The sequence below is a fragment of the Hemibagrus wyckioides genome, linkage group LG04 (genome assembly GCF_019097595.1).
Source record: "Hemibagrus wyckioides isolate EC202008001 linkage group LG04, SWU_Hwy_1.0, whole genome shotgun sequence".
In the NCBI taxonomy this organism is placed as follows: Eukaryota; Metazoa; Chordata; class Actinopteri; order Siluriformes; family Bagridae; genus Hemibagrus; species Hemibagrus wyckioides.
The window spans coordinates 16,535,946-16,562,411 of record NC_080713.1 but is presented as its reverse complement, the minus strand read 5'-3'; the positions used below and the strand labels follow the sequence as shown (position 1 = coordinate 16,562,411).

The 26,466-nt window shown below is 38.2% G+C and overlaps 1 protein-coding gene across 1 annotated transcript; it reads right to left on the bottom strand.

Annotated features, from left to right (window-relative positions):
• Positions 1 to 2,750: 2,750 nt before the first annotated feature.
• Positions 2,751 to 25,327, bottom strand: nrn1la (neuritin 1-like a). The gene is made up of 4 exons (XM_058386916.1): positions 25,236 to 25,327; positions 24,852 to 25,048; positions 10,302 to 10,452; positions 2,751 to 4,929 (listed from the first exon to the last, which is right to left on the bottom strand). The coding sequence occupies exons 1-4, from the start codon at positions 25,325 to 25,327 to the stop codon at positions 4,641 to 4,643; spliced, it is 729 nt and encodes a 242-aa protein (XP_058242899.1). The 3' UTR covers positions 2,751 to 4,640.
• Between the last annotated feature and the right edge of the window lie 1,139 nt (positions 25,328 to 26,466).

The following is a 26,466-nucleotide window of genomic DNA, read 5'->3' as shown; positions in this document are numbered from 1 at the left end:
TTTTTTTATTTTTTATTTTTTACAATAATAGAATTTTCTTACAAAACCATTTGCATGAGCCAATTTTGTTGACACTCAGGGGGTCGTGTGAAGATTGACAGCTTCATGAATTCTGCTAAATAGTAGAATATTTCAAGTTCAGACTTGTATTGGTATGAAAGGTATCAGAAAAATAACAGAACTAAATTTGTGTTGAAGTAGAAGCTTTTATCTATTTATTTTACATGTATTGTATTTGGTATAGTAAGACTGTTGTAGATGAATAAAAACTGATCAGACTCTTAGTAAGCATCTGATCTTCTTGGATTTCTTGCATCTCTGAGTGAATTCACAAAACTGTACCTGGCTAAATCAGTAAGCTGCTAGATCATGCCAGCTGTGAGGAGCTGCAGTGAGAGAAGGGATAAGATGGTGGAGAGGTGAGGAGAGAGATGGAGGAGAGCAGTAAAAGAGTAATCAAACATGCCAGCCCTCTCCCAGATCAATCAGACACTGTTAAAATTCATGAAAGTGGTGTGAATATTAAATCTGGACTGAGGTGTTTGTGTGTGTGTGTGTGTGTGTGTGTGTGTGTGTGAGATGTTGCATATTCAGTTTTCACCTTATGGACAACTTTAATCTGCTTACTGCAGCAAAACAGTTGGAATCCCAGACAAAATGGGGCAGATCACTGTAAAGGTTTTTTTCTTCTTAATTTTTTTTTTTGCAGCTTCCTAAAGAGTTGCCATATGGTAGAATGCCTCAGATGATTATTAAATGGTGATATTTTCTTTTTCAGAACCTGACTATTTTTGATTTTATAGCACTATATGTTACATATACAAGAGACTCTATGCCCAGAAACAGTGGTTCTCAGAGGAGTCTGTGAAATATAGCCAGGGGTTATGCTTTCACATTCTTCCTGGAATTAAATCTTTAAAATGATGTTGGATTATATTCCTGAAGTTATTTGGGAAATTTCAGGAACAAAAATCTAATAAAAAGCCAGAATATTGTTCTGCATATCTGCCTAATATTTTGAATAGTTGGAATATGCTCAGATGGGGGGTCCGTAATATTTCACTGCCATATCACTCCTCAAGAGGTCCCGGGATCGAGCATCACATGGCAGTATAAAGGTGCAGTGTGTAGCATTGCCCCCTCACAGCCCCTGGTTCCTGAGTTCAATCCTGAGCTTATGTTACTGTCTATGTGGAGTTCTCTAATTTCCTTCTACTGTCCAAAAACATGTAAAGTAAACTGGCCAGGCTAAATTGCCCCTAGGAAGGAATGAATGTATGTGTGTGCATGATCACCTGCAATGGACTGGCATTCCACCAGAGCTGAATTCTCCTGCCTTGAGCCCAGTATTACTGGGATATGCTCCAGATCCACCATGACCCTGACCAGGATAAAAAAGCTTACTGTGGAGGAATAAATGAAATAAGATGGTCCTTGACTGAAAAAGTTTGAGAAACCCTGCATCCGAGACTGTACTGAGGATTCCAAAGTACTTCCTCTGCAACATGTTGATGTGCCGAGTTTCAAACATGGTTTATGACACATACCAGATTAAGGCTTTGAGTTACAGATGAGAATGTCATGTTCTCAAATCCCAGCATTGTCAAACTGCCATAGATGGGTTCTTGAGTAACCTTCAGCAAAATAAGCAAATGGACTGGAGTATGTATGATTTTAGACTATGTAACATCCACCCATCATTTTTTTTATTCCACTTATCCTACACAGGGTCACAAGGGAATCTGGAACCTAAAGTGGGGTGCCAACCTATCACAGGGCACCATCATATGCTATGGACAATTTAGAGACACCTATCATCCTACAACACGTGTCTTTGGACTGGGGAGGAAACCGGAGAAAACCCCCAAAACCTGGGCAGGACATGCAAACTGTGTGCATACAGGGCAGAGGCAGGAAACAAACCCCAGAGCTATACTTTGTTTAACAAGAAACATTTGTTCAAATTACTAATTAGAATTTATATTACACATTGTACTTTTCACAATTAAAGGATGCAGAAAAGAAAACAGTTGTAAATAAATATGGGGCAAAATGAAACTTTTGTCTTTCAAGCTGCTGAAACTTTCAGAAAAGCCTAATCTAACTTATCTAAGCCCACAGGTATTTTCACTCAGTGATTCTCAAGCATTGACTGTGCCTGACGATAAGATATTGACCCATGCCACCTTTTTGAGGATCAACAACTTCCATTTACTGCAGCCTTTAGTTTTTACTCATAGTTTCACAATGCCAGAGTCAGATTTGGTTCAGAGCCAATTAAAGTGAAAATAATTGCTGTTTATCAAGCAGCCACATCTCCACATTCTCACGTTCTAGTTTGGCATGTATGTGGGTTCACCCTCTGTGGCGATATCCCTCCTGCTAACTGTCTATGTTTATGAAAGCAGCTGGGATGCATGAAATATTCATGTAGGCAGAGGAATAAAAAAAAAAGTTATAAGCATTGGAGACAGGAATGCAATATATTTCATGGCATTAGCACAGAGCTCAGTGTCCAGCTCACACATCCATTAAAATAGTAATTTGTTTCACTGAGAATACACATAACAACAGTAACAGGGTGTGTGATATATTTACACAAAATGTCAAGGAGAAATTCATCAGTCAGTGAAGTTTATTTTATTATGTCTTCATAAAAATGTGAAATGTTCATACTCAAGGAAAGGAAAAAGAAGATTAAAACTGTATGTTGTGTATGTATATATATATATATATATATTACACATACAGTTTTAATCTTCTTTTTATATATATATATATATATATAATGCTTGAATTCATTTTGCCTCTCATTGTCTGTGAAATCTCCATTTTGAAATAAATAACAAAGATGCAATCACTGGACAAGACATTTCAGGGTTTCTGGTTGATGGCATCCATGTGGAAAATCCTTTAATCCCAGAGTTTTTACATAAAACATCCCATCACCTGGACATTGATATGATATAGGATCCAACTTCAAAGGAATGAGGACAGACTTATAATGAACCCATGCACTATGTGACATCTCCCTTTATCTTTAAAAGGACCATCACCATTGTAAATTCATAAGAATTCACACAAGCATAAAAAGTAATGAGCATTAAGGTTAGAGTAAAGGAGCAGGTCAGTGCTCAAGCTATTCTCATGCCTCCATTTGTGTAAAATGTAATGCTCATAAGAATCCTTATGAATTTCACGTGAGAAGAGAATACAAGGTGTGACAAAAAACGACATTTAATAAATTAATTTAATAAATAAATGAATGAATAAATAAAGAAAGAAAGGATGAAAATTAGGATAACATTCTATAAAATACAATTAAATTGTTCTGTTGGTCATGGCATACATTTGTAATATTATTAGAGATTATTTGCAAAAACAATTTGAGTTCTAAGGAGAACTGATGTGCATCTTTGAGGTACAGTAGTTCTTACATTCACAAGTCATCCACTGGCCATGAAGCACCAGATTACATCTCAACAGAAGTTAGAAATGCTCATCAATGCTCAGATTCAGGCTCTTCAGAATTATTATGACTATTACTATTACAGTAGTATAGGTGAAACATTCTAGATCCAAAAGAAATGACTCTAATAAGTAACATCATTAGTATTAAATTGCCACTCGAGAACAGAAAACGACGTACAAAACGCATAGAAGAAAAAAAAGAAGAAGAAGAAGAGCAATGTGAGCTGAGCGGCTTTAAATTTCGGTTCACAAACATTATTCACAAATATCTAATATGGAATGTAACTAGATGTCACTGAATATTTGACATACAGTATTTCCCAAAATGCACCTCAGCATTCTCTAAAGTAAATTATATTTTCTTCCCATAGCAGATTTTTTTTTTTAATTATACATTGTCGTGAAGGTCATGTACAAATATTTACACCGAAGGAAGTAACAGATTTGTAATAAAAATTTGATATTTTATTCATAAACATCTTTTGCAGGAAAACATAATAGCACTAAGCATATTGCTGTGGATAAGAAAAGAATTCTGACAATTAGATGCTGTCAAATAAAACCAATTTGCTCTATACAGTTATTATTAAGCTTGCTTGCAAATATATGCAGTTTGCAGTGTTTCCTTAACTCTTTTTAGACATATAATGAGACTTAAAAAAAAGGTGAAAAGGTGAAATAAAATGTGTCACTGTCAGTGCAGCATGCTGTTAAGCTATACTTTATATTCTTTTTCAGACTTTTGCGTTATTATTCTTTTAGTGCTTTTACTCTCTCCAAGGTAGGTAGGTGTAATAAAATATTAAATGTAGAAGGACCAATAATTTTATAACCAGCATCTTGTAGAAAAATTGCACTGGTCTGTTTGAAAAATAAATAAATAAATGAAACTACATAATGTCATTGTATGTAGGTCTGAGCTCTACATATCATTTATTGCATGTGTTATTCTTTTTAGATATTTTCTTTTTCATTCATTTTCATAGAGGTGGCAATAATTCGAAAGGGCATTGTACATGTGTCAGATTTTGTTTAAAAGCATGCCTTTTTACAGGGAAAAAAAGAGAATTATTAATTACAATGTGTTAGAATTTCAACATCACACATGTCAGTCCATTTGGTAATTCATTACATTCCACTGCATGTCTGTTAAAGCAAAAAGTCTTGGCTTATATCCACAGGTAGAGGAACAGTAAACACAAGCAAATGGGGAGAAAGATGCTTCGGCCTAGGTTTAAATGACTGGCTTTTCCTTTCAGCGACTCTTGATTGGTCTCGTCTGGGTTCTGGGCCCCTGTGTCAGCTGCTGATTGGCTGCGACTAGAGCACATGTCGTACAGGTTACCTGCAAACTGCATCTTTTTAGACTCTTGTCTCAGGGACTCCCACACAGCAGCGGCTTCCTCGGGGCAGCCAGCCATGGCCAGGTTTGCACAGTCATGGAATTCATCCCATGATCTACAACACATTCAATTTGCAAATGATTAGCTAATTATCCCTATGAGTATTTCTTAAACAACAGAAACATAGAAACATATACTGCAACATACTGGGAAATACTATGCAGCATATTTACTAACAATATTTATGTTACATTGTGTGTTACTGCAGTACATAAAACACAGACAGACAGAGACAGAGCCAGGAAAATCCACCCTCTAGCTATACCACTGCCACAGAATATATCAGATTGGTTACTTCTGGAAAGTGAGTGTGCTGCAGTGGAGTCGGGAAGTCTTAAGAATCAGTTTGTCACACTGCCTTTTTGCTGTTAACTTGAAGAGCTGAAAATAATAGACCATATAGTCATAGTTTGGCTTTTTCAAAACATCTCACTTAATGCCTGCACTTACTTCTGTATACAAATGAGAACTGAAGTATCAATGAAAGTTATGCTGCTGTTAAAATATCAGACATACCAGCAACTCCACCTAAATAAATGCTGTCTGCTGTACATCTTTTTTCTTAGTTTTCTCTGGCTGTCAAATGTCTAAGTGCAGAATGAGAAAACCTTTTAATTTCAAAGACTTTGACTGTGGCATGATTGTGTGGACTGGATTGGCTATTTCAGAAACTGCTGCTGGGATTTCCATGCACTATAGATTCTGCAAAAATTAAAAACATCCTGTGAATTGCAATTCTGAGGGGAGGACCACGCGGTCGATGAGGAGACTGGTTCATGCTGACAGGAAGACTATGGTAAATTAAAATAATCACTCTTTACAATCATGGTGGGCAGAAAAGCAACTCAGAATGTACAACACATCAAACCTTGAAGTACATGGGCTACAAAAGCAGAAGACCAAACTCAGTTCTACTAATGGGCATTTCTAGAGTGTCACTAATCACAGTGTTCACCAATGGGGCAGAGGCCCCCGAGGAATTTTACAAAAAAATTTAGGGGAGTTCATGGACAGTTACCTCTCCCCAGTCCTCAGCTATAATGTCTTATTTTGAATTGTCGGACTGCAAGTCATGGATCCACAGGGAAGAGTTGGAGAGGCAGAGCACAGCAATGGAGGTAGGGCATATGATTGCAGAAGATGTGCAGGATATTTTTGCTTCAGCTTTCATGTATTAAATAATTCAAATGATGTAAATGATAGCGTTCAATGAATAGCTGAGCCAATTTTCAGATGGATCTACTCCACCTTACCAGACAATGATTTATCAGGACAGTTGAAGACTGGAAAACTACTGCTATTGTAGCCCATCTGCTATACATGTTGTGCTTGAAACATTGCCTGAAGCTCTTGACCTGTATTTTAGGCACATTATGCTGCTGCCACATTTGGTTGATTGGATAATTGCAGGAATGTGCAGTGTGTGTATGTATATATTTTGTGATTTATATATATATATTTGATAATGTATATTTATATATGTATAGAGTATACAATATATACTATATATACAAGTATTTAGGCAGGTGTGGAAAAAATGCTGCAAAGTAAGAACAAGTGCTAATAGTTTATTTATATCAATTACCAAAATGGAAAGCAAATGAACAGAAGAGAAATCCAAATCAAATCAATATTTGGTGTGACACACTTTGCCTGTAAAAAAGCATCAATTCTTCTAGGTACACTTGCACACATTTTCTGAAGGATCTCGGCAGGTAGGTTGTTCCAAACATCTTGGAGAACTAAACACAGATCTCCTATAAATGCAGGCTGCCTCAAATCCTTCTGTCTCTTCATGTAATCCCAGACAGACTTGATGATGTTGAGATCAGGGCTCTGTGGGGGCCAAACCATCACTTCCAGGACTCCTTGTTCTTCTATATGAAGAATCTGAAGATGGTTATTAATGGCATTGGCTGTATGTTTGGGGTCATTGTCCTGCTGCAGAATAGGTGCACATCCCTGATGGTGGTGGATGATGGATACGTATTTGCCTGTATTTCTCAGCATTGAGGACAGATTTGATCCTGACCAAATCTCCAACTCCATTTGCAGAAATGCAGCCACAAAGTTGCAAAGAACCCCCATCATGCTTCACTGTTGCCTGCAAACAACCTGCCTCCTGCTACAGCCAAATATTTTAAATTTTGACTCTTCAGTCCAAAACACCTGCTGTCATTTTTCTGCACCCCAGTTCCTATGTTTTCATGCATAGTTGAGTCACAGCCTGAGTGACTCAACTATGAGTTTCCATGATGGAGGTAAAGCCATAGTTCTTCCATGAAGACCACTTCTGGCAAAACTTCTCTGGACAGTAGATGGGTGTACTTGGGTCCCACTGGTTTCCGCCTGTTCTTGCTGATGACAATGCTGGACATCTTCAGATGTTGAAGGGAAGTAAGCATGATGTCTTTCATCAAGTTTCCTTCACTGACCACAGCATCTATGGTCCACAAAACTGCCCTTGTCTTTGCAATTCTTCAAAATATCTTGAACAGCATATCTTGAAACCCCAGTCTGCATTGAAATCTTAGCCTGGGAGAGACCTTGCTGGTGCAGCTTGTGTCTTTTTGCTCAGTTTAGTCTTGCCATGGTGTTTGACCTGTGACATGAAACTGTCTTCCACAACCTCACCTCAGTAGCAGAGTTTGGCTGTTAATGGTAGTCATACACCTGACACTGATCCTACAAATTCCCTGACTTTGTGCAAGTGTGCACAGTGTACAAGATGCTGGTTTGATGCCAAAGCGTAGTCACAAATATTGATTTGATTTAGATTTTTCTTTATATTCAAATAACTTTGCATTTTGTAAATTGATGAAAATAATAAATTAAAACATATTTTTGAAAGCATTCTTACTTTACAGCATTTCTTCAGACCTGCATAAAACTTTGCACAGTTCTCTCTCTCTCTCTCTCTCTCTCTCTCTCTCTCTCTCTCTCTCTATATATATATATATATATATATATATATATATATATATATATATATATATATATATATATATAAATTGTATATGTACATTAAATTAGTCATAGTTATATTCATTAATAAAAACTATTCCAAGGGCAAATGCATATCTTTGAAACAATCTATGTTTCATTTCTCTGAACACAGGGCTTGAAAGCAACAGGAACAGTGAGACTGTGTTGATGTTGATGCCGTCTAAAGAAGCCTTGATCCCTGGGGCACCTCTGTGGTTAAGGGTAAGAATAATTTCACTCTCATTGAAAGCATCAGTGCAGAAAAAGGAAGCCCCAAGTTCTACTAGATCTTTGTGACTTTTTGTGCTAAACTGCAGAATAACAGAGACTGGGATTCATTAATAACTGGGACATCTTCAGGGAAAGGACAGCTTTTTACTGCATAGATGGCTGACTGCCAACTCTCAGAAGCTGATTTTATCTGAGAAGTTTGAGAATGGATAAATGAAGTTGTATCTTAAAATACAAGTGTGAACGTTTGTTATGTCTCATATTCATTATTTCACATCTAGACAAGTGGAGTGCAATATTTTCAGAAATACCAAAAAACAATATTATTCACATCACTTATTCATAGACTTATACATTACCTCTTTAGAATAATTTTACTAGTTTGTTTTATTTATTTCACTTTTCAGCAAGTCTTGCATAAATTACAGAATGTAGCTAAAAAATTACTTATTGTATCAATATGATTGTAACATTTATTAACGTATATTTCTTATGTATTATTGGTTGGTTGGTTGGTTAGTTAGTTGAAATTGCATAACATATAATGGCAGTTGTGTAACAGCCTTGGGGTTAGTTTGGTGTTGTATAATGGCTGTATAAGGATGTTTGTATAATAGTGTTTTTTATTTACATGTAAATTTGCACTGCATACTACATAACTATAAACAATAATGATAATAATGAATATGTTGAAATAATTATCCAAGCCCATCTCACAGAGAAAAATGTAATACACAGCAGCAGTTCAAAAAGTAGTTCAGTTCCACAGGATGACAACTGACCTGGCAACAGGGATGTAACTAAAATAACCTACTTCTGCACTGGCCAAACCCTCTATCTCTGAGTGATGCAGATATAATAAGGCTTTAGTGTGCTTCAGTATGACATTAACACACTGCCTACAGTGCAAGTAAATAATAATAAGATTAAAACTTTTTATTATATATAATATCTAACACAGTACAGTACTTATTAGAATATTATGCCACACCAACAGTTCTCAGATCACGTAGTTAATGTTTGGACAAAGTGAAATCGTGTCTGTCGATTTTTTACTAAAAGTTTGTTGGACACTTCCAGTTCTGTGAAGGCAACCTATGTGGTCATCATGATCTGGTGTCTACGCACGTACAGTGTCACAGCCATATAGTGTGTATATTAAGCAGAAATGTCTATATAATTCTATACCATTCTAACAACTGCCATTTTCTATACCATTCTAACAAAAATCATTGTTTATCATAAGTATCATGTAGATCAATGTATTATGAACACACATGATACATAAAATTACACAAAAAAACAGCATCATGGACACTTTAAGTTATTACTTAAAGTGTCCATGATGCTGTTTTTTTGTGTAATTTAATTTAAACAAACATTGAAGCAGAGCTTTAACTCGGCCTATAAAAGGAATTAAACATTTGTGCTGCTATAGAAAAGTAATGAACAATTGGGTTGCGAGATTCCACTCACGACAATGTACCAACATTTGGTTTAATTATAATAAGTTATATTTGTATCTGTTTATGTGATTCTTCCTGAAGACTTTCTCATACTGGAAAACTGACTTGCTGCCTGTTACACTGGAGACACCTTCCATAAATGTTAAATGCATGTGTTCTTATAGAAAGCTTCAATATTTCAGCTATTATACAGATTTTCTTACAGCCATGCACAACTTCTATCCAATCAGAACAAAGAATCCAACAGTGTGAAGTAATTATACTACATTATAATGCAAGTCAAATATGACTGCAAACACATAAAGATGTTTTAAAAGCATAATATGTCTTACACATTGAATACTTAAGTAGCTTCAGACATGGCAGACATGGAGGAGACATCGTATTAATATGAATTAAGGATGCACAGACTATGATTGACAGGAATCCTGTGAGCAGGAAGGATAGATAAGATGGAAATGGAAACACTGGAAGAAAGTCAATGAATGAGGTGCTGTGGTAGTGAGCCATGGTACTCTATATCACCTATTATGTACTCCACAATGCCAGGAGCAGAGAATGACACATAAGCCTGAGGTGTGAATGAGTTACACTGTGTGTAGGCGAAACTGGATCAGTGCACATAAAGGTTTGTATACCCAGGGAACCCATTTCTTTGATGCATTACTCTCATATCTTTTCATTTAGGCTTGAGAACATCCCTGCACTGTGTATGTGTCTTAGCGTAATGTTACGGTCTACAGACCTGCAGACTGAGTCGATCTCGTGCAGGTCCTCTTCTTTTTGGCTGCTGACAGACAAGCTATCCCCCAAGGCCAGAAGACACTGGGCAAAGCCCTTGTAGATGGAGCCGCACCTTCTAGCAGCGGCCATAGAGCTGAGGCTTGGCACCATCACTGCGAACCCAAACAAAGACTAATATTAGGCAGGATTTTGCACTTTTCCCCTGCTGCCTTTGTGTTTTATTGCCATCATGACTGTGGAGTAAAATACAAGGGATGAAAGAAATGTTATTTGTTTCAGGGTTGTGTTCAGGGAAAAAAAAAAAAACATACACCAAGGAATCATGATTAGAAACTCTACCAGAAGTATTGTGTTTACCACTATACACTGAAACAAAATGAAAACTGATTAACTGATGAAGTATAATTGTTCAGTGTTTCTCAGATAATTGGAGTTCAGTGTTTCTTTTTGGGTTGAGTAAAAATCAATAGAAATTGAAAACCTCAGTCTTTCTCGCATGGTTTTGAAATTACTCTGGCTACCAGAGCACCACAGATTCATATACACCCATTAAAAGGAAAGAAACCAGCAAAGATGCAAAACAAGTTTATACATAGTTGTGTAAGGATGCAGTGAAGGGCGCAGGAAAGGAGAAGGAATCCAAAGATGTTATATATGCAGAGCACAAGCTGAAGTATCAGATAAACTGGTCCACATTTTAACATGCTATTTTCTAAGTTTTTAAACCCTGGCCATTAGCTGCCTTCGTCTACAGCTGCATGCAGATGTGCATTAATCACAGGTAAAACGATAGTGTGCTTGCCTCCCTAAGAGACCTGCTTTGCGTCTTCTGTTCTTGAGTCTCTTTATTCTCACTGAGTTCCTCCTTCTGGATGAGACATACCTACTGATGGTCAGACCACAGAAGCAACAGCAGGCCTAAGTGAGGATCTTAATTGGGACTGAGAGTGAATGGCCGGCATTCTCCTCTGTCCCCAGTGGGAATGCTTTATTAATATTTGATAGATAAAGCTTTCTTCCCCTTTCCCCATCTCTCTGGTACACCTGCCCCAAGTGTTGCAAACCTATTGATTGCTGGCAATGTTTCTGCAGCAAGATTATTGGTTTCACTGATTCCCATCAAAATTTAATGACAACTTGGAGAGCGAGGAAAAGAAACCAAAGAATGCATGGGACAGCAGTGCAAAGGAGGAAAAAACTACTTCACTTCTTCAATTCTTCTGAATCTCTAAAGCACCAGGAGATGTAGACTGAAAAACAATGCAAGTAAAACAGACACTTCAGTGCCTTATCCTGCTTATCCTCTTGATCAGAGGCACTATCTCTCTTGGATTGTATAGTTTGCCTACTTTAAAAAACTCTGAAATTCATTTCCAGGTACATTCATTTATAATTCTTGCATTTTTAGTAATTGCTAGTGCAGTGTAGAGCAACATGCAGACATACACATTCACACATTTAACCAATCCACCTACTGGCAGGTTCTGGGGATGTGGGAGGAAACAGGAGAACCTGGAGGAAACCCACAAGAGCACTCTACAGACAGTAACCTGAGCTCTGCATTGACCCAGGGATGGTAGAGCTGTGAGACGATGCCTGTGCTGTCCCATGTACATTCAACGCAACCAAACAGCAACAGCTGAAGTGACAATACAGTGATTTTTTTATATATATACTAAATGAGTCTCAGCGTGAGCTAAACTGACTAGCTATAGCTTCAGTTGCTTTCTAGATTTATTTTAGCTTCTTCTGCATTTTGAATATCTGTTCATTGCACATAGAGAATATATTCAACTTATTTTGTTTAGTGCTTCTAACAATGGACATTGTCCCAAAGCAGCTTCACAGGAGTATAAAAATTCAGGAAAAAGTTTAGAATTTAAATTTAGATTTATTCTTTATGAGCAAGCCAGAGGCAACAGTGACAAGTAAGAACTTCCTGAGACGGTACAAGGAAGAAACTCTGAGAGAAACTAGACTCAAAAGGGAACCCATCCTCATCTGGGCAACACCAGAGAGTGTGATTAAATCATTTCATTTCTATCTCTCTTTCCTCTCTTTTCATTTTTTTTTTCAAGGAAAAAAAAAAGTCAGAGAGAAAAGACCTTTTACATTTGGCAGCCCATACTCTCTTTCTTTCAACATATTATTATTGATTTGTAATCTAGCCAGTCTGCTAAATTCAGTATATCACCAGAGAATCACTGGCAATCAGTCTGCTGTGTCAGGTAGAAGACACAAGACCTGTTTGAATCAGGACATTAATATTTATTCTGTGGTTGCATCCTGCTATCGACAGAATGAATTTTTTTGCACAAGAGGAAAGGGAGGAAGGAAGAAAGGAAGGAAATAGGTAGGTAAAAGAAAGAAAGAAAGAAAGAAAGAAAGAGAAATGACTAATACTGATGAATACAGTTGGTATTAGATCATGTCCATGTCTGAATGAGTGATTCTGTTCCCAAACAATGCTATGTATTCATGCCACAGAAGACTATCAGATGGTATTGAAAAAAGACATCAAGATTGGTTATTAGCTGATAATTATTACTGTGGAGCTTCACACACCTCAGCTTATGCAGTCATTCATTCCACATCTAAAAATATCAGAAGTGTTTTGCTCTGTACTTCACTAAGAACTTTTTCAGGTCTTGAACCAAGGCAGCCAAAATTACCAGTGCAGAGAACTTGGATCCAGAAGAGATTCTCCAGCCCTCAATGACATTTAGAGTTCAGATAAAAGTGCTGTATCAATACAGGCAGGCTGGGGAGTTTGCTTCCTGTATTGATCACTCTATCCCTCAATAATGAACTGCCCCCATGGTCCAGGGCAAATAGCCACAGGCCAGTCAGATACAGCCAGGAGAGAAGAATAGCTTAGGAAATATCCAGAACTCAGTCAGCAGCAGTGCTTTTTTCCACTCCCCCTTTCAAGTCCTGCCAGTCTGCATAAGGAAACGATATATTAAGATAATAAATGATACGGTGACATCCACATACAAATAAAGAACAGTATTTCAACGAAATCATCTGCTGAACCTGTAGACACTAACTGTGCAAACAAAACACTTCAAAAAAATTTTTAATTCAGAAGGAATTAAGATCTCATATGCCATCATTTTTATCAGCTGGAGTCTGAATCTTTTACAAATAATAACAAAGAAAACCGTCATATGCTATCCTACTATTCAACAATTAACACAATACAACAGATTGATTTGTTATACCCAGACCATTTCAAGTGGCTCTTTTCTCACTGCACTGCTCCATCTGCTACTCTGCACTGACCTCTACATCCCAGCAGGACTGAGTAATGATGGAGCGAGAGTCATCTACACATCCATATGACCCATCTCCTATTCAGGAGAAAGTAATAAATGTGTTTCAGCCAGACCCGTTGGTAAGCAGGTGTTTTTCCTGTTTTAACACATCTGATCCATTAATCCACTAATTAACAGCTCTTCCTGAGTTGAGGTTGGTGTGGTGAGCAGTGAAAACACTACAACGTGCAGGGCAGGGAGTACCAGGGTTGGGAATTTGCTTGAAAATAATCATTCACTCATTCTCAAATTTGATTTCTAAATGGTTTACTGCTCTGATTTGAGAGATGTTATGCATTAGTTCAGTTTGTTGTTTCCCGAAACAGGATTAAAGGTTTGAACCTGGCACAGTCTGTTAAGCAGAATATTAGAGGATGATGAAGCGAATGCTGGGTGGTATCATATTTGTCAGGTATCATTCTTCACAAAAGCAATGCTTCCAAGCATTCAGCATACATTTTTCATGCTTTGAAGTGAAATATTTAAGCACCTTTTTCAATCATAGATTCTGTATTTAGTCAAAAGTTTGTGGACACTTGAGCATCACACAAACTTACTTTTTGAACATCCACTTTTCTGGGAAGTTTTTCCACAAGATTTTATAGTTGAAGGAATTTCTGCTCATGCAGCCAGAAGAGCATTAATAACTGGAGTTGGGTGAGGAGCCCTCGGGTGCAGCTCTTCAGTGTGAATGAGATCAGAACTCACAGCTAACACACAGCCATAGCTAACTAGTACTGATATTTCATATTCCAAATAATAACTAATAAATAAATAATAAAAATAAAATATAAAAATGAAATAAAACTAAAACTGGGCAGCAAGATGTGGGTTTGTTTGTTTTTAATTAGCCTTAATTCATTCATCTTTATCTCCATCACTACCTGTTTCTGCTGTTCTCTTTCTTCTTTTTCTCCTCTTCTTGTTTTCTCATGGGCTTCGCTCTGCCAGATCAGTGCATCCTCTTCCTACACCACTCATGTTCTTTAGTGTGGTTTAGTGAGTGAGCGTGGTGCGACTTGAGTGTGAAGGGGTGCCGCAGTTTCATAAATGAGTCTTCACATTATTTTATGATGAAAATGCGTGATTATTAAAATGATCAGCCTTAGGAAAAGCCCTCTCAGTATGTGGGGCCACAGCCAATTGCCTGCCTTTCCTGCCCTATAGCTACACCTCTGATTGTCATGCATTGTCCATGATTGGGCCTCTTACTTACAGTGAAGGGTAACGTTATACATACAAACACATCCTATACATTATTTTCTTCTAACTTTGTGGTAACAGTTTGTAACTGTGTAACCTGAGCTCTAAAGACAAAGATGAGGAATGAGGACTAAAGCAGCAACACCAGAAGCCGATTGAGATATGAAATGTTTTAGCTCATGTCAAAAGAACCTTGTAAATGATGTCAAGAATTATTTGTCTTCACAGAGGAGCATAAAAGGGAAATTTGCTTTATACTATTCTTATGAAATCTAATAGACCAATGTGCAAATGAAACTCATAAAGCACAAATTAGAAATGTGCCCTTCCCAAATAATTACAATCACAGTGGATGGCATGCTGTAATAGAGTAATTGTGATTTAACTGTATGATTATGACTGTATACTATACACTAGTATTGTTTTATACAATGAGAAGAAGGATTTAACAGACATTGCCAGAGACTGATAGTGTTAATACCACATGCAGGGTAAGATAATGCTGGAGAGCAGAGGATCTCATCAAGACATTAGTCCATTACCCGCTGGGATAAGAGCACTTTCTGAACCACAGGAGGAACTCTAGAGAGAGGCTTCATTAGTCAACTTATCACTGAGATATATTTAACAGTGCGCCACTGGCACACAAATCAGAGATTCGCTGCAGTCACAGGTTTTAGTGTTCTTGTGGCTTAGTACAGATTCTGTGCATAAGTGGTTGGGATTGGCTGTTTTTGGCATTCTGATGGTGCCCGATGTACATTGAGAGATACAGCATCCTCTCCACTTCCCAGAGGGACAGTTGCTTTTGTCTCCTACTCTGGAACTTCCACATATTGTTTTAATGGGACCTTTATAAAGGTATCTGTGGGCCCAGAGCAACCAAGTTAGAGAGGAAAGTTAGACCACTCGAGTAAATAAAATAAACAGATTTTAGTTTACTTGCACACAGTATGCAGTAGCCATAAATGAAAGAATAAATGAGAAACATTCTGGAGTTAGGCTGCATTCAGAAAGCCTTACTCAGTGAGGTGATGAATGAAAGCAAAAGAAAGAATCTCTCTAAACACTCTCTAAACAAACCGTCAGTGCCATGCTGTGGTTCTATAGCAGTACTATGGTAACTTTACTGTGGTAACTAAGGCGCTCTCTTGCGTAGCATCGTTAAGGACGACGCGGTAATGAAGCTAGCGTCAGCCACATAGCGTGCGAGAGGCAGACAGCGGACCTAATTCCCATAGGAAAGCCTCTGAAATGGGATCTCCAGCAGCTCAGCATTGCACAAAACAATACCTGATAATTAACTCTGCTAGCAAACACTGCTTTCCAAATGATTTGGTTAAGCTCTATGTTTTTTCCATTCACACCTCTGCTCCCAGGATACTGAAGGAGGGACAGAGCTAAAGTGCATGCAGGACTTTTGCAGAATTATTACATAAAAGTATATCTTTATAACATGGACTACTTCAGGATCTTTGGTTCTATTTTGCAGCCAATAAAGAGTATAGGTGTTAATCCAACAGGACAATGATTCATATTTATTTTTCTTTAAAATGCCAGAACTTTGTTGCCGACAGTCTTTGGTCACAATGTCACTAAATTGGCCTTGAGAGATGAGGCATTCAAATACCACTAAAAACTTCTTTTAGTTAGATCTGCTGCTAAACAAGCAGTGAGAATCACATAACAGGTTTTTGCTTATGCTGCTCCTCCAAATGGGTTTATAGCAGATTTGGGGTTAAAACGCATTGCTTCTTTGTGCACTCAGTTTGTGCAGACCGGTCAGGTGTCCAAAAGGTGCTTTATAAAAGTGCTGCAGTGCACCACTAAGATTCTACAATAAAGTTTCCATAGTAAAGAACCTTAACTATTTTAACTATTTGTGTGTGGAACCCTACAACTTTTATCTGCAACTCACCTGATGCGAGACACTGCAGCTTTTTAGTGAGAACGAACTAGTATAGACTGTAGTGTGGAGAAAATTCTGGAAAATATTGTTAAATATAATGCATATAGATCATTTGAGTATACAAAACAGTGGATTCTAACTTAAATTTACACACAATTTACAGCAAAGGAACACCTTGATGTTGGGCTGAGGGCGAGAGAGAGAGCATGTGTAGCACAGAGAGGGCACGGTTCCTATCCAGTAGCCCTGGTTTAAAAATAGTCAGAGGAACAATGGCGTGTTATGAGGAGGGTTTCAGACACAGGAACAAAAATGTTCCACAACCTTCACATCAATAGGCTCTTTCCAAACATCATTCAAATAGCTCTGCCACTGAATGCCTGCTTTCTCAGCATTCTCATGGCTGCACTCCACATTTTCGCTCTCATGTGAGACACAATGCCGCTGTTGAATCAGGATATGCAAAACAAAATAATTGTATTCTTCTGTGCAACCACTTGGGATTGGCATATAAAACGGACAATTGCAGAAAACCAATTAGCCTACTAAAGTGCATTATAAAATGCCCTTGTAATGAGTGGGCTGGAGAATAGTGGGGATAATAAAAAGAATCAATATTCTAAAAAATATAAATATAAAAATACATTGCAGATGTGGAATTTTTTTTCTCCAACAAATTCAATAACTTGTGGTCACCTTGATCCTTCACACTACACTACACACTACGCAAGACTACATAAAAATCTGCTTTGTTGGGAAAGTAAATTAAAGACTGTTATACACAAGCACGTGTCCAGAATTATTGGAACCCTTAGTAAAGATTATGAATTGTCTCATTCTAAGGACAGATGGCTGAAAAAGAAAAAAAAAAAACACCACTTAGGCATGACAACAAGCAGACTTAGCCCTCCTGTGTGGGTCCAAAACTGCTAAAATTAACTTCATGTGTTTCATTTGAATGACCACTACAGAATTTAATATTTATTTATCTTCTTCTGGAGTGCTGTGATGTTTGAACAGGGAATCAGAATGAAGATGAAATAGGAGGAAATATGGTGAAATAAGGTTATGAGCTCTGCATGGCAGATGTTTATTAATTTGATCAGCATCATCCCTGTCAAGACATCTATGAGCCTAAGCAGAAGCTAAGCATACTTTTTACCTTCCATTTCTGATTACTGTGGGACAATGAGTACATAATGAAATGTAGCATGTTACATTGAGACCAATAAGATTGAATGAGACAATACAAGTATGATACAAAACATGTGGGTTTGTCACTTGCAGTCACATGACCATCATGTGAATTTCCTGATCTATTATATACGTAAGGGTCATTGTCTGAGGTCAGTTCTGATACTGTCTTTCACGATTTGCTGTAGATCTCGAGGCAGTCAAGTTCTCTACCTGCATGTTCAAGTCAGCTGAATGCTGAGACACAGAGCAGGACATATGGTGGTAGATGGGAACATGTGTCGTAAGGCAAAGCATGAAAAACTACTAAATTGCAGATTTCATCAATATGGGGGGTCTGGAGTTCCCAGTGCAGTCAGGGGAAAATGGGGATTTTCAGCAGATGTATAAATGTGTTTATCTGGTTAGGTGTCCTAGCTTCTTAAAAGCTTTCTGATAAGGAAACATGTTTTTTTTTTTTTGTAGCTTTCAGAGTATTTCTCTAACTCCAGCGCTTACATGCATTGTTTTGTTTTTACATGTGCATGTTTGTTCTATAAGAATGCCCTGTAATATTGCTAGTGAAAAGGAGTACAGCATAACGCTGGCTGTTAATGGGAGGAGGCGTGTCAGAGGCTGAGCAGTCAATGGATGAATGGGTGTGGTGAATAAAATGTATGTGTACATTGCTCATATAGCAGTGAACACAGTGAGAGCGAGGCAGACTGATGATAACAGAAATGCAGTGTGTGCTTTTCGTTTTAATTTCTTTTTAGTAGTGATTTCAGGTTGCTAATAAAAGCAGTGAAGAGCACTCAAGAAAAAAAAAATTAATTAAAAAAATCAGTTTTGCTCTCTCCAAAAGCCCACTCCATGCCCTCATTTCCCTCACAGGTTTTTACTGCCACAAAATAACCAAAGCTCCTTTTTGCATCTATTTGGTAAGATTATAACTAGAGTGATGAGTTTTGTTGGACTGGTACTGAAGGTTTGCTGTTGCACGGGCTGTGAAAAAGCAGTGTTGAAGGATGCGGAAGTAGATATAACAAATGCAGTTGGAGAATGACAGCCGAGAAACTGACAGCTATGTTTAGAACTGTCTCAAATTTCTGAATCCATAAAGGGAAATTTCATGCTTTAAACTTTACATTCTTGCTCTCTCTATCTGACCCAGAAATATACACACACATAGGAATAATCACAGCTTAAAACAAAGCGTCCCCTGACAAAAATGCTGGTTAGAGCCACATTACGGCAATTCTCCCTCCTCCAAATAAATGAGCTTTAGGAGAGGATCGATGCTGCTCTATATCCAGTCCTGTGATGGAGAATAAATGCGAAGCTCATTGGACTGGACACTCGCACTGGAGCCAGCTCCTGCTCTAATGAGTTTTTATTGACTCAAGCACCGAAGTGCCCAGCTTTAACTTATTAGAGCTAGCACATGTTTCCAGGTGTAGAGACTGATTTACTTCAGATGGTCTATGAGTGAACGGAGCTTGGTGAGACCATCCACTTGTGGGACAAATTTTATTCCAGACTCCTCTTCCTCATGGCTCAGTGAATGCAGTCAGTTCAGGAGCTGGCTGATTGTGTCATATGCTGCCTCATTGTATGTCAATTTGCATCAGAGTGTCTTTCAAGAAAATAAATGTAAATGTGAAATGTCTTGTCACTGCAGAGAGCTACTTCACTTTCTTCTACATCCTGTTCAAGTCTTGCAGTACTTCCTCATCTATACTGCACTGCACTCTTCACTGCATCGGGCATCACTCTGCTGTGTTTTTACCTTCTTTCCCCCAAACTAGTTTTCTAGCTTCTCATGTGCTTAAAATAAAGGCCCAGCCGTTTCTCTGCCCTGTTTTTTTTTCCAGTATGTTTACTTGCCCTGAGATTTATCAAGTAAGTCGGTGTGAGAATATTCCTGGAGAGTCTAGACTATATTTTGTCTAGACATTGAGATAAATTCTGAGTGACTTTGACTGAAAATAATAGATCAGTGTTTAGTACAGTAATGCTGCATGCTTCCAAATGTCTGAAAGTCACAATGGAGTCTCTCCACAGCTGTGTGAAGATATGAACGGTCGAGTGGGGTCAACAGGAAATAACAGCCAGATTCATTTTTTTCTCATGTCCTCCTCTACAATACAGCTGAAAGAGACATGACAACGAAAAATGTGCTTTCCAGTCTGTTATAACATGTAATATAATAATACTAATACTAATACTAATACTAATAATGATAATAATAATAATGAAGTTTGTTTTTTATAGCAGATATTGCCATTACTGATGTAATAAAGTATTGAGCTCAGCACTGAACAATACTCAAATGTACAATAAAGTATTTCTCCTCATCTTTCTTTCTGTCTATTCACAGACACTTCTACGGCTTCTTTTCATTCATGTGCATTTTGTTCAACCCTCTGCACTCTGCAATAAATAAATCTTAAAGGACTACAATACTGTATGTACTGTATGTACTGTATTTTTTTTTAAGATGAGTGTTTTTTGGTATATAAAATCATTATCTATTCATAACAGCTTCATAACAGCTAATATAAAAAAAAAAACTAAAATACATGCTTCACATTAATGAGCTAGAAAATATTTCCTTTTAGTTTCACCTTATACATCATCAGCTGCCCAGACAATTTAGCCTGGCTTTTATTTGCAGGAGTTCTGTAAGTTCTGCATTTAATTTTACATTTATGTTTCTGCATCCTGTAAAACACTGAGCACCTGAGAAATGCTAAAGTGACCTTGGACGTCCGCTTACAAAATGCTATTGTACTCCGCACAAAAAAAAGTGCTGTTCAGCTAAGCTTAATTAAAGTGGAAGCTGTGTGAAGCGCTCTCCCTTTCATAAAACACACAAACAGCAGAGTCTCTGAACTGCCTCAAGATTCATTAGCGCTTGAAGGACACAGGTTTTTGTAACTCTTCGTTAAAATGGTCAAGGACATTCATCCCTGAGAAAAGCAAAGACTGCATCATGGGTTTAAGGATCTCGCCACATGGCAAGCCACTAAATGTGTCAGGAGGGAAATTATTCGACAAATGCGGTGTGCAGTAACAGGGAACAACTTACAAAGGAGACTCCTGATGACGCAGGCAAACTCGTCATCTTGAGCAGTTTGTTTCATGCATGTGGCTGGAAATATCCCTGAAGCTGGTTATGTCAACCTGAGGATCTGTATTTGGAATGGAAGTGATAATGTCATAACAAATTAATTGTTAGCCATGAGCAGTTACATTTCTGGAGGGCCACAGCACAGTTTACTTTTCCTTTCTGATTAATTCATGGCATAATTATCAAATCCTTCAAGTAGGCTCAGGTGTAGCAGAGAAAGCAATAAACTGGCAAGGATGCGTGACCACCAGGACTTGAATCTATTACATTTGGAAGCTCACTCATGGCAGCTTGAGACACAAAACCATGATATTAATCCAGTCATACTGTATATAGTTAAACATAGAGGATAATTATACTCCATTTACGTGTTGGCTTCAACAGAAAAATCTGATATGATGCATAGAAGGCAGGAGAATTATTTACCCTGCTATACAGTTTTCTCTCCCTTTAGCACCAGTCTGCAGAGCTCTAAAGCAAGAAAGAGAAGATGATCTTAAGGAAAAAACATACAAAAACTATAGGAAAGTACTGGAGAAAAATGTCCAAGCATAATACCTAATATTTTGTGCTGTTTTTTTTTTAAACTTTTTCCCTGATGAGCATAAACACTTTCTAGTAAATGAAATAAATAAGAGTAAGCCTGTGTTTGTAGGTATGTGTATCCATGTGGGAGTGGTGCAGACTGGGGATCATCATCTTACTTTTAAGCTTTCGTAAACTGTTCCTTACAATTTAGGTCATGATATTTATAACCTTAACTACAAAACTGTTTGTGTTTAAATGCTATAAAAAATTCCCATTTTCCTGTGTGTGTATTAGACAGTACAGTGGTATAGTTGGCAGAAAGTTTCCCTGGCAACATAAACAACCTGATAACAACAGTGGGAAAAGAGAGGAATGACAATGCATATCATTGTTTTTGCAAAACCTTTGCTTTTATATATAAGTATCATTTATAATAATAAATATTCATATTGACACTGACCAGGCATAACATTATGACCACCTTCCTAATATTGTGTTGGTCTCCCTTTTGCTGCGAAAACAGCCCTGACCCATCATGCACTGTGTATTCTGACACCTTTTTATCAGAACCAGCATTAACTTCTTCAGCAATTTGAGCAACAGTAGCTCGTTTGTTGGATCAGATCACACGGGCCAGCCTTCGCTCCCCACATGCATCAGTGAGCCTTGACCCTGTCTCCGGTTCACCACTGTTCCTTCCTTGGACCACTTTTGATTTGATACTGACCACTGCAGACCGGGAACACCCCACAAGAGCTGCAGTTTTGGAGACGCTCTGATCCAGTGGTCTAGCCATCACAATTTGTCCCCTTGTCAAACTCGCTCAAATCCTTACGCTTGCCCATTTTTCCTGCTTCTAACACATCAACTTTGAGGACAAAATGTTCACTTGCTGCCTAATATATCCCACCCGCTAACAGGTGCCATGATGAGGAGATAATCAGTGTTATTCACTTCACCTCTCACTGCTCATAATGTTATGCCTGATCAGTGTATATTAATTCAACTCATAGGTCAAGCACACTGTGAGTGATTTTTGTACATTTCTATGGCTATTTGGTAAGCTGAGCTTGATTGCTCACGTTTTAAAAAGCTACATTGATGACTTAAGCATTGTACTGTAAACAGCACTGCAGCAAGGCATATATGATGTTAATATTTACATCATATTTCTAACAGAAATGCTGTAAAATGGGTAAATATGAACTGCTTACTATAACAATGATGACACCACATTGGCTACAGGCTGATTCTTGAGAAGCTTTGTTTAGGAATATCTACTGAAGACAAAATAAAGTGCTAATAATTGCATATAAAATATGCTCAAACTTGCAAGCTAGGTGCATGCTCACTTATGGATGCAGATACAAAGAGACTACATAAGCAGATCTATTCCTCTTAATGCAAAGTATTTAACTGAACATTTTCTGTAAATAAATAAATAAATGCTTTTTTTTGTCATTTTTCACTTGGACTTCAATTTAGTAAACTTGTTCATGATTACTGCCAAAATATGCTTTCTTCATTAAAAAAGCAGACTCTGTGTAAAACTTTAAAATGTCTAAATGCATTTCTAAACCACATTTTAAATATTTCTAAAGCTCCAAAATGCTACATTTGTAAGATTCAGACATCCCAAAGCTCATGTATTGAAGTGACTGCAGGTATAAATAACTGCACCAAGTGAATAAAGTAGCTATATTTAAGCTGTGTTATAAAGAAATAAATGTTAAAAATCAATGCATCTAAAATGAGACAGCTAACAGATTGGGAGACTGCTTGGACAGCTGGTACATAAATTGCTGTGGACAGAATTGATCATAAAATCAAAAGAAAGGCACAAAACTCAGTTGTTTTGCTAAACTGGAACTGCTTTCAGAGCGAGAAGTAATAGAGTAGCTGTTAAAAAAAAATCTCAATCAGGACCCTAGAAAACTCATCTGGATGAGCAGCTACTATTGTGAAACAATTTTGAAAATTGTTTATATTTAAAATCCATTTGTCTCCATTCATAGTAAAATAATCAAGTTTTCAATGAATTATCATTGCTTTATTCCATCTCCCACACCCAGGAATTGCTCGAGCATTTGCTGCTTACTCATCAGCTCCTCATCATTCTTTCCACACATTTGTATGTAAAAGCTCAGAGCCGGTGGTGGAGCAGCCTCACCACGCTTCCCCACAGACTCCTGAATTACAGAGCACATCTGGAAGTCTCGAGGGAGAGCGGAGCAGATGCGCTACATTCATTATTTATTTCACTGTTTTCCCTTTCCACATAATCCTCTAAGGAACATCAACACAAACCTTGGCGACGCCTTTAACAGAGCGGAGCGCCTCGGTAACATCCGGGGCTTTTAGTAACCTCTGGAGAACACCTGAACCGAGTTAAGTCATATTCACACCGGGTTTTTTTTTTTATTCCGCCGCGCGCCGGTTACGCTTCCGTTTCCCGAGCGCTTTCACATCACTCCGGCTGCGCAAAGCTCGAGCTCGCGCGTGAAGGATGCTTTGCGATGACTCAATCACGCTGTCTACACACTCTCAACTTTAATGATAAAGCACATTCTACAAAGATGTCACGATCGCTCAACAGTGAATAGTCATATTGAAGGATAAGCGAATAAAGGACGCATGCGCTGTTTGTTTACTGTCTCATGCCACATTTTTTGTTGTAATTACAGCTGCGCCAGCTCCTTGTTTTTTTGTTTGTTTGTTTGTTTGTTTTTTACCAACGCTGTTGTACGTTTGTAGCAGTATGCAAGTATATATTTGTAAAATAGATAGATAGATAGATAGATAGATAGATAGATAGATAGATAGATAGATAGATAGATAGATAGATAGATAGATAGATAATCATACTAAGGAGCGCTGTGGTTCCGGGAGCGCGTGCGCAGCGCGAGACGGACGGACGGTCGGGTCCGGTGTGAATTCGGTAATACAAAGACAAGCCAACTAGAAGAGATGCACTTTCCTTACAAGATCCTACAGCTTAACAAAGAGGCAGAGTTATTTTTAATGTAGTTGTATATACACTTATGTTTTGCCCCTAACCAAGATTCAGAAAAAAAATGTCTGAACGGTTAAAATGTTTTGACATAATAATATCATCATTTTCTCTTAAAACTGAACCAGAAAAAAACATTCAAAATGAAAATAAATAAATAAATAAAATAAATCAATAAAGCAAGTACATTACATCTACTGCTGTCAGAATTATTCTCATAGGGAATTCCAGCTCTTCACTAAACATAATGACACGCGCAATGTCATGAAAAGACTCACAGAGGTGGAAAGCAACAGGCAAGAGGAAGCAGACGCTGCCCAGTGATGCCATAGTGAAATGAAGGGAATAAACGGGGCTGAAGCGGTGCTCCCAGTCCAGACAGACTTTTCCCGCGCTTTCGTGACGGAGGCGCTCGGAGATCTCCACCTGCAGCGCCTGCGAGACTCCGCTGTGCGATTCGAATCCGCGCGTGCGTCTGTAGTAAAGTGGGCGGGACCGCCGGCTCTGTCTAAAAGCCGCATAGCTACTAGCGCACTACATAGTAGCCTGTGCCAAACTAGTACGCCACCACAGATGCCCAGTGACTTGGCATACTATCTAGTGAGGTAGTATACATGCAGTATTAACAAGGGCAACTCCGAACGTCACAGACGCGTCATTACGGATATAAGCGCAGCAGCAATTTGACGTTATCTGTGAGAGTGCTCTTCAGAGTCGTGCTTGATTGAGGAGAGCTCCTATCCTCTATAATCATATTCAGTCTTCAGGTGTATAAGATGTGAACAAGACCATAAAGCACTACGGAGGATTTTTTAGCACTACAGGGGATGCTGAGGACAGCTCAGAGGATCTCATATTCAGAAGTATTTATCATACACCTGTCATCAATGAAATTCTTCTTTTCCCAAGTAAAGATCATAGTAGGTAGTGTCTCAGTTGTTGGATTGTGTTGATCAGGTCAGGGGTATAAAAGAATTTCCAAAACACTATATTGCCGAAAGTTTTGGGACACCCCTCCAAATCATTGAATTGAGGTGTTGTTTTTCAGGGGTTGGGTTTGGCCCCTTAGTTCCAGTGAAAGGAACTCTTAATGCTTCAGCATACCAAGGGATTTTAGACAATTTCATGCTCCTAACTTTGTGGGAACAGTTTGGGGATGACCCCTTCCTGTTCCAACATGACTGCACACCAGTGCACAAAGCAAGGTCCATAAAGACATGGATGAGAGAGTTTGGTGTGGAGGAACTTCACAAAGTCCTGACCTCAACCTGATAGAACACCTTTGGGATGAATTAGAGCAGAGACTATGAGCCAGGCCAAAACTGGGATGTCTGCTTTTACATGCACATGAATTTAATATGGACTTGGCCCGCCCTTTACAGCTATAACAGCTTCAGCTCTTCTGGGAAGGCTTTCCACAAGGTTTAGGAGTGTGTTTATGGGAATTTTTGACCATTTCTCTAGAAGCATATTGTGAGGTCAGGCACTGATGTTGGACGAGAAGGTCTGACTCGCAGAGTCTCTGCTCTAATTCATCCCAAAGGTGTTCTATCAATTAGAGGTCAGTCAAGTTCCTCCACACCAAACTCTCTCATCCATGTCTTTATGGACCTTGCTTTGTGCACTGGTGCACAGTCATGTTGGAACAGGAAGGAGCCACCCCCAAACTGTTCCCACAAAGTTGGAGCATGAAATTGTCCAAAATGTCTTGGTATGCTGAAGCATTAAGAATTTCTTTCACTGGAACTAAGGGGCAAAGCCCAACCCCTGAAAAACATCACCTGAATTCAAGGATTTGGAGTGGTGTCCCAAAACGTTTGGCTATTATAGTGTATCTCATGAAACACTGTAAATGCCATCATCAACAAACAGACAGAATGGAGCATTACAGTG

Excerpts from the sequence above, each read along its gene's own strand:
- nrn1la (XM_058386916.1), bottom strand. The coding sequence starts at position 25,327 with ATGATTATAGAGGATAGGAGCTCTCCTCAATCAAGCACGACTCTGAAG. Across the intron at positions 25,049-25,235 it reads TTGCTGCTGCGCTTATATCC|ACGCACGCGCGGATTCGAAT; the intron begins GTAATGACGCGT and ends ACTTTACTACAG. Across the intron at positions 4,930-10,301 it reads GAGATCGACTCAGTCTGCAG|ATCATGGGATGAATTCCATG; the intron begins GTCTGTAGACCG and ends AATGTGTTGTAG.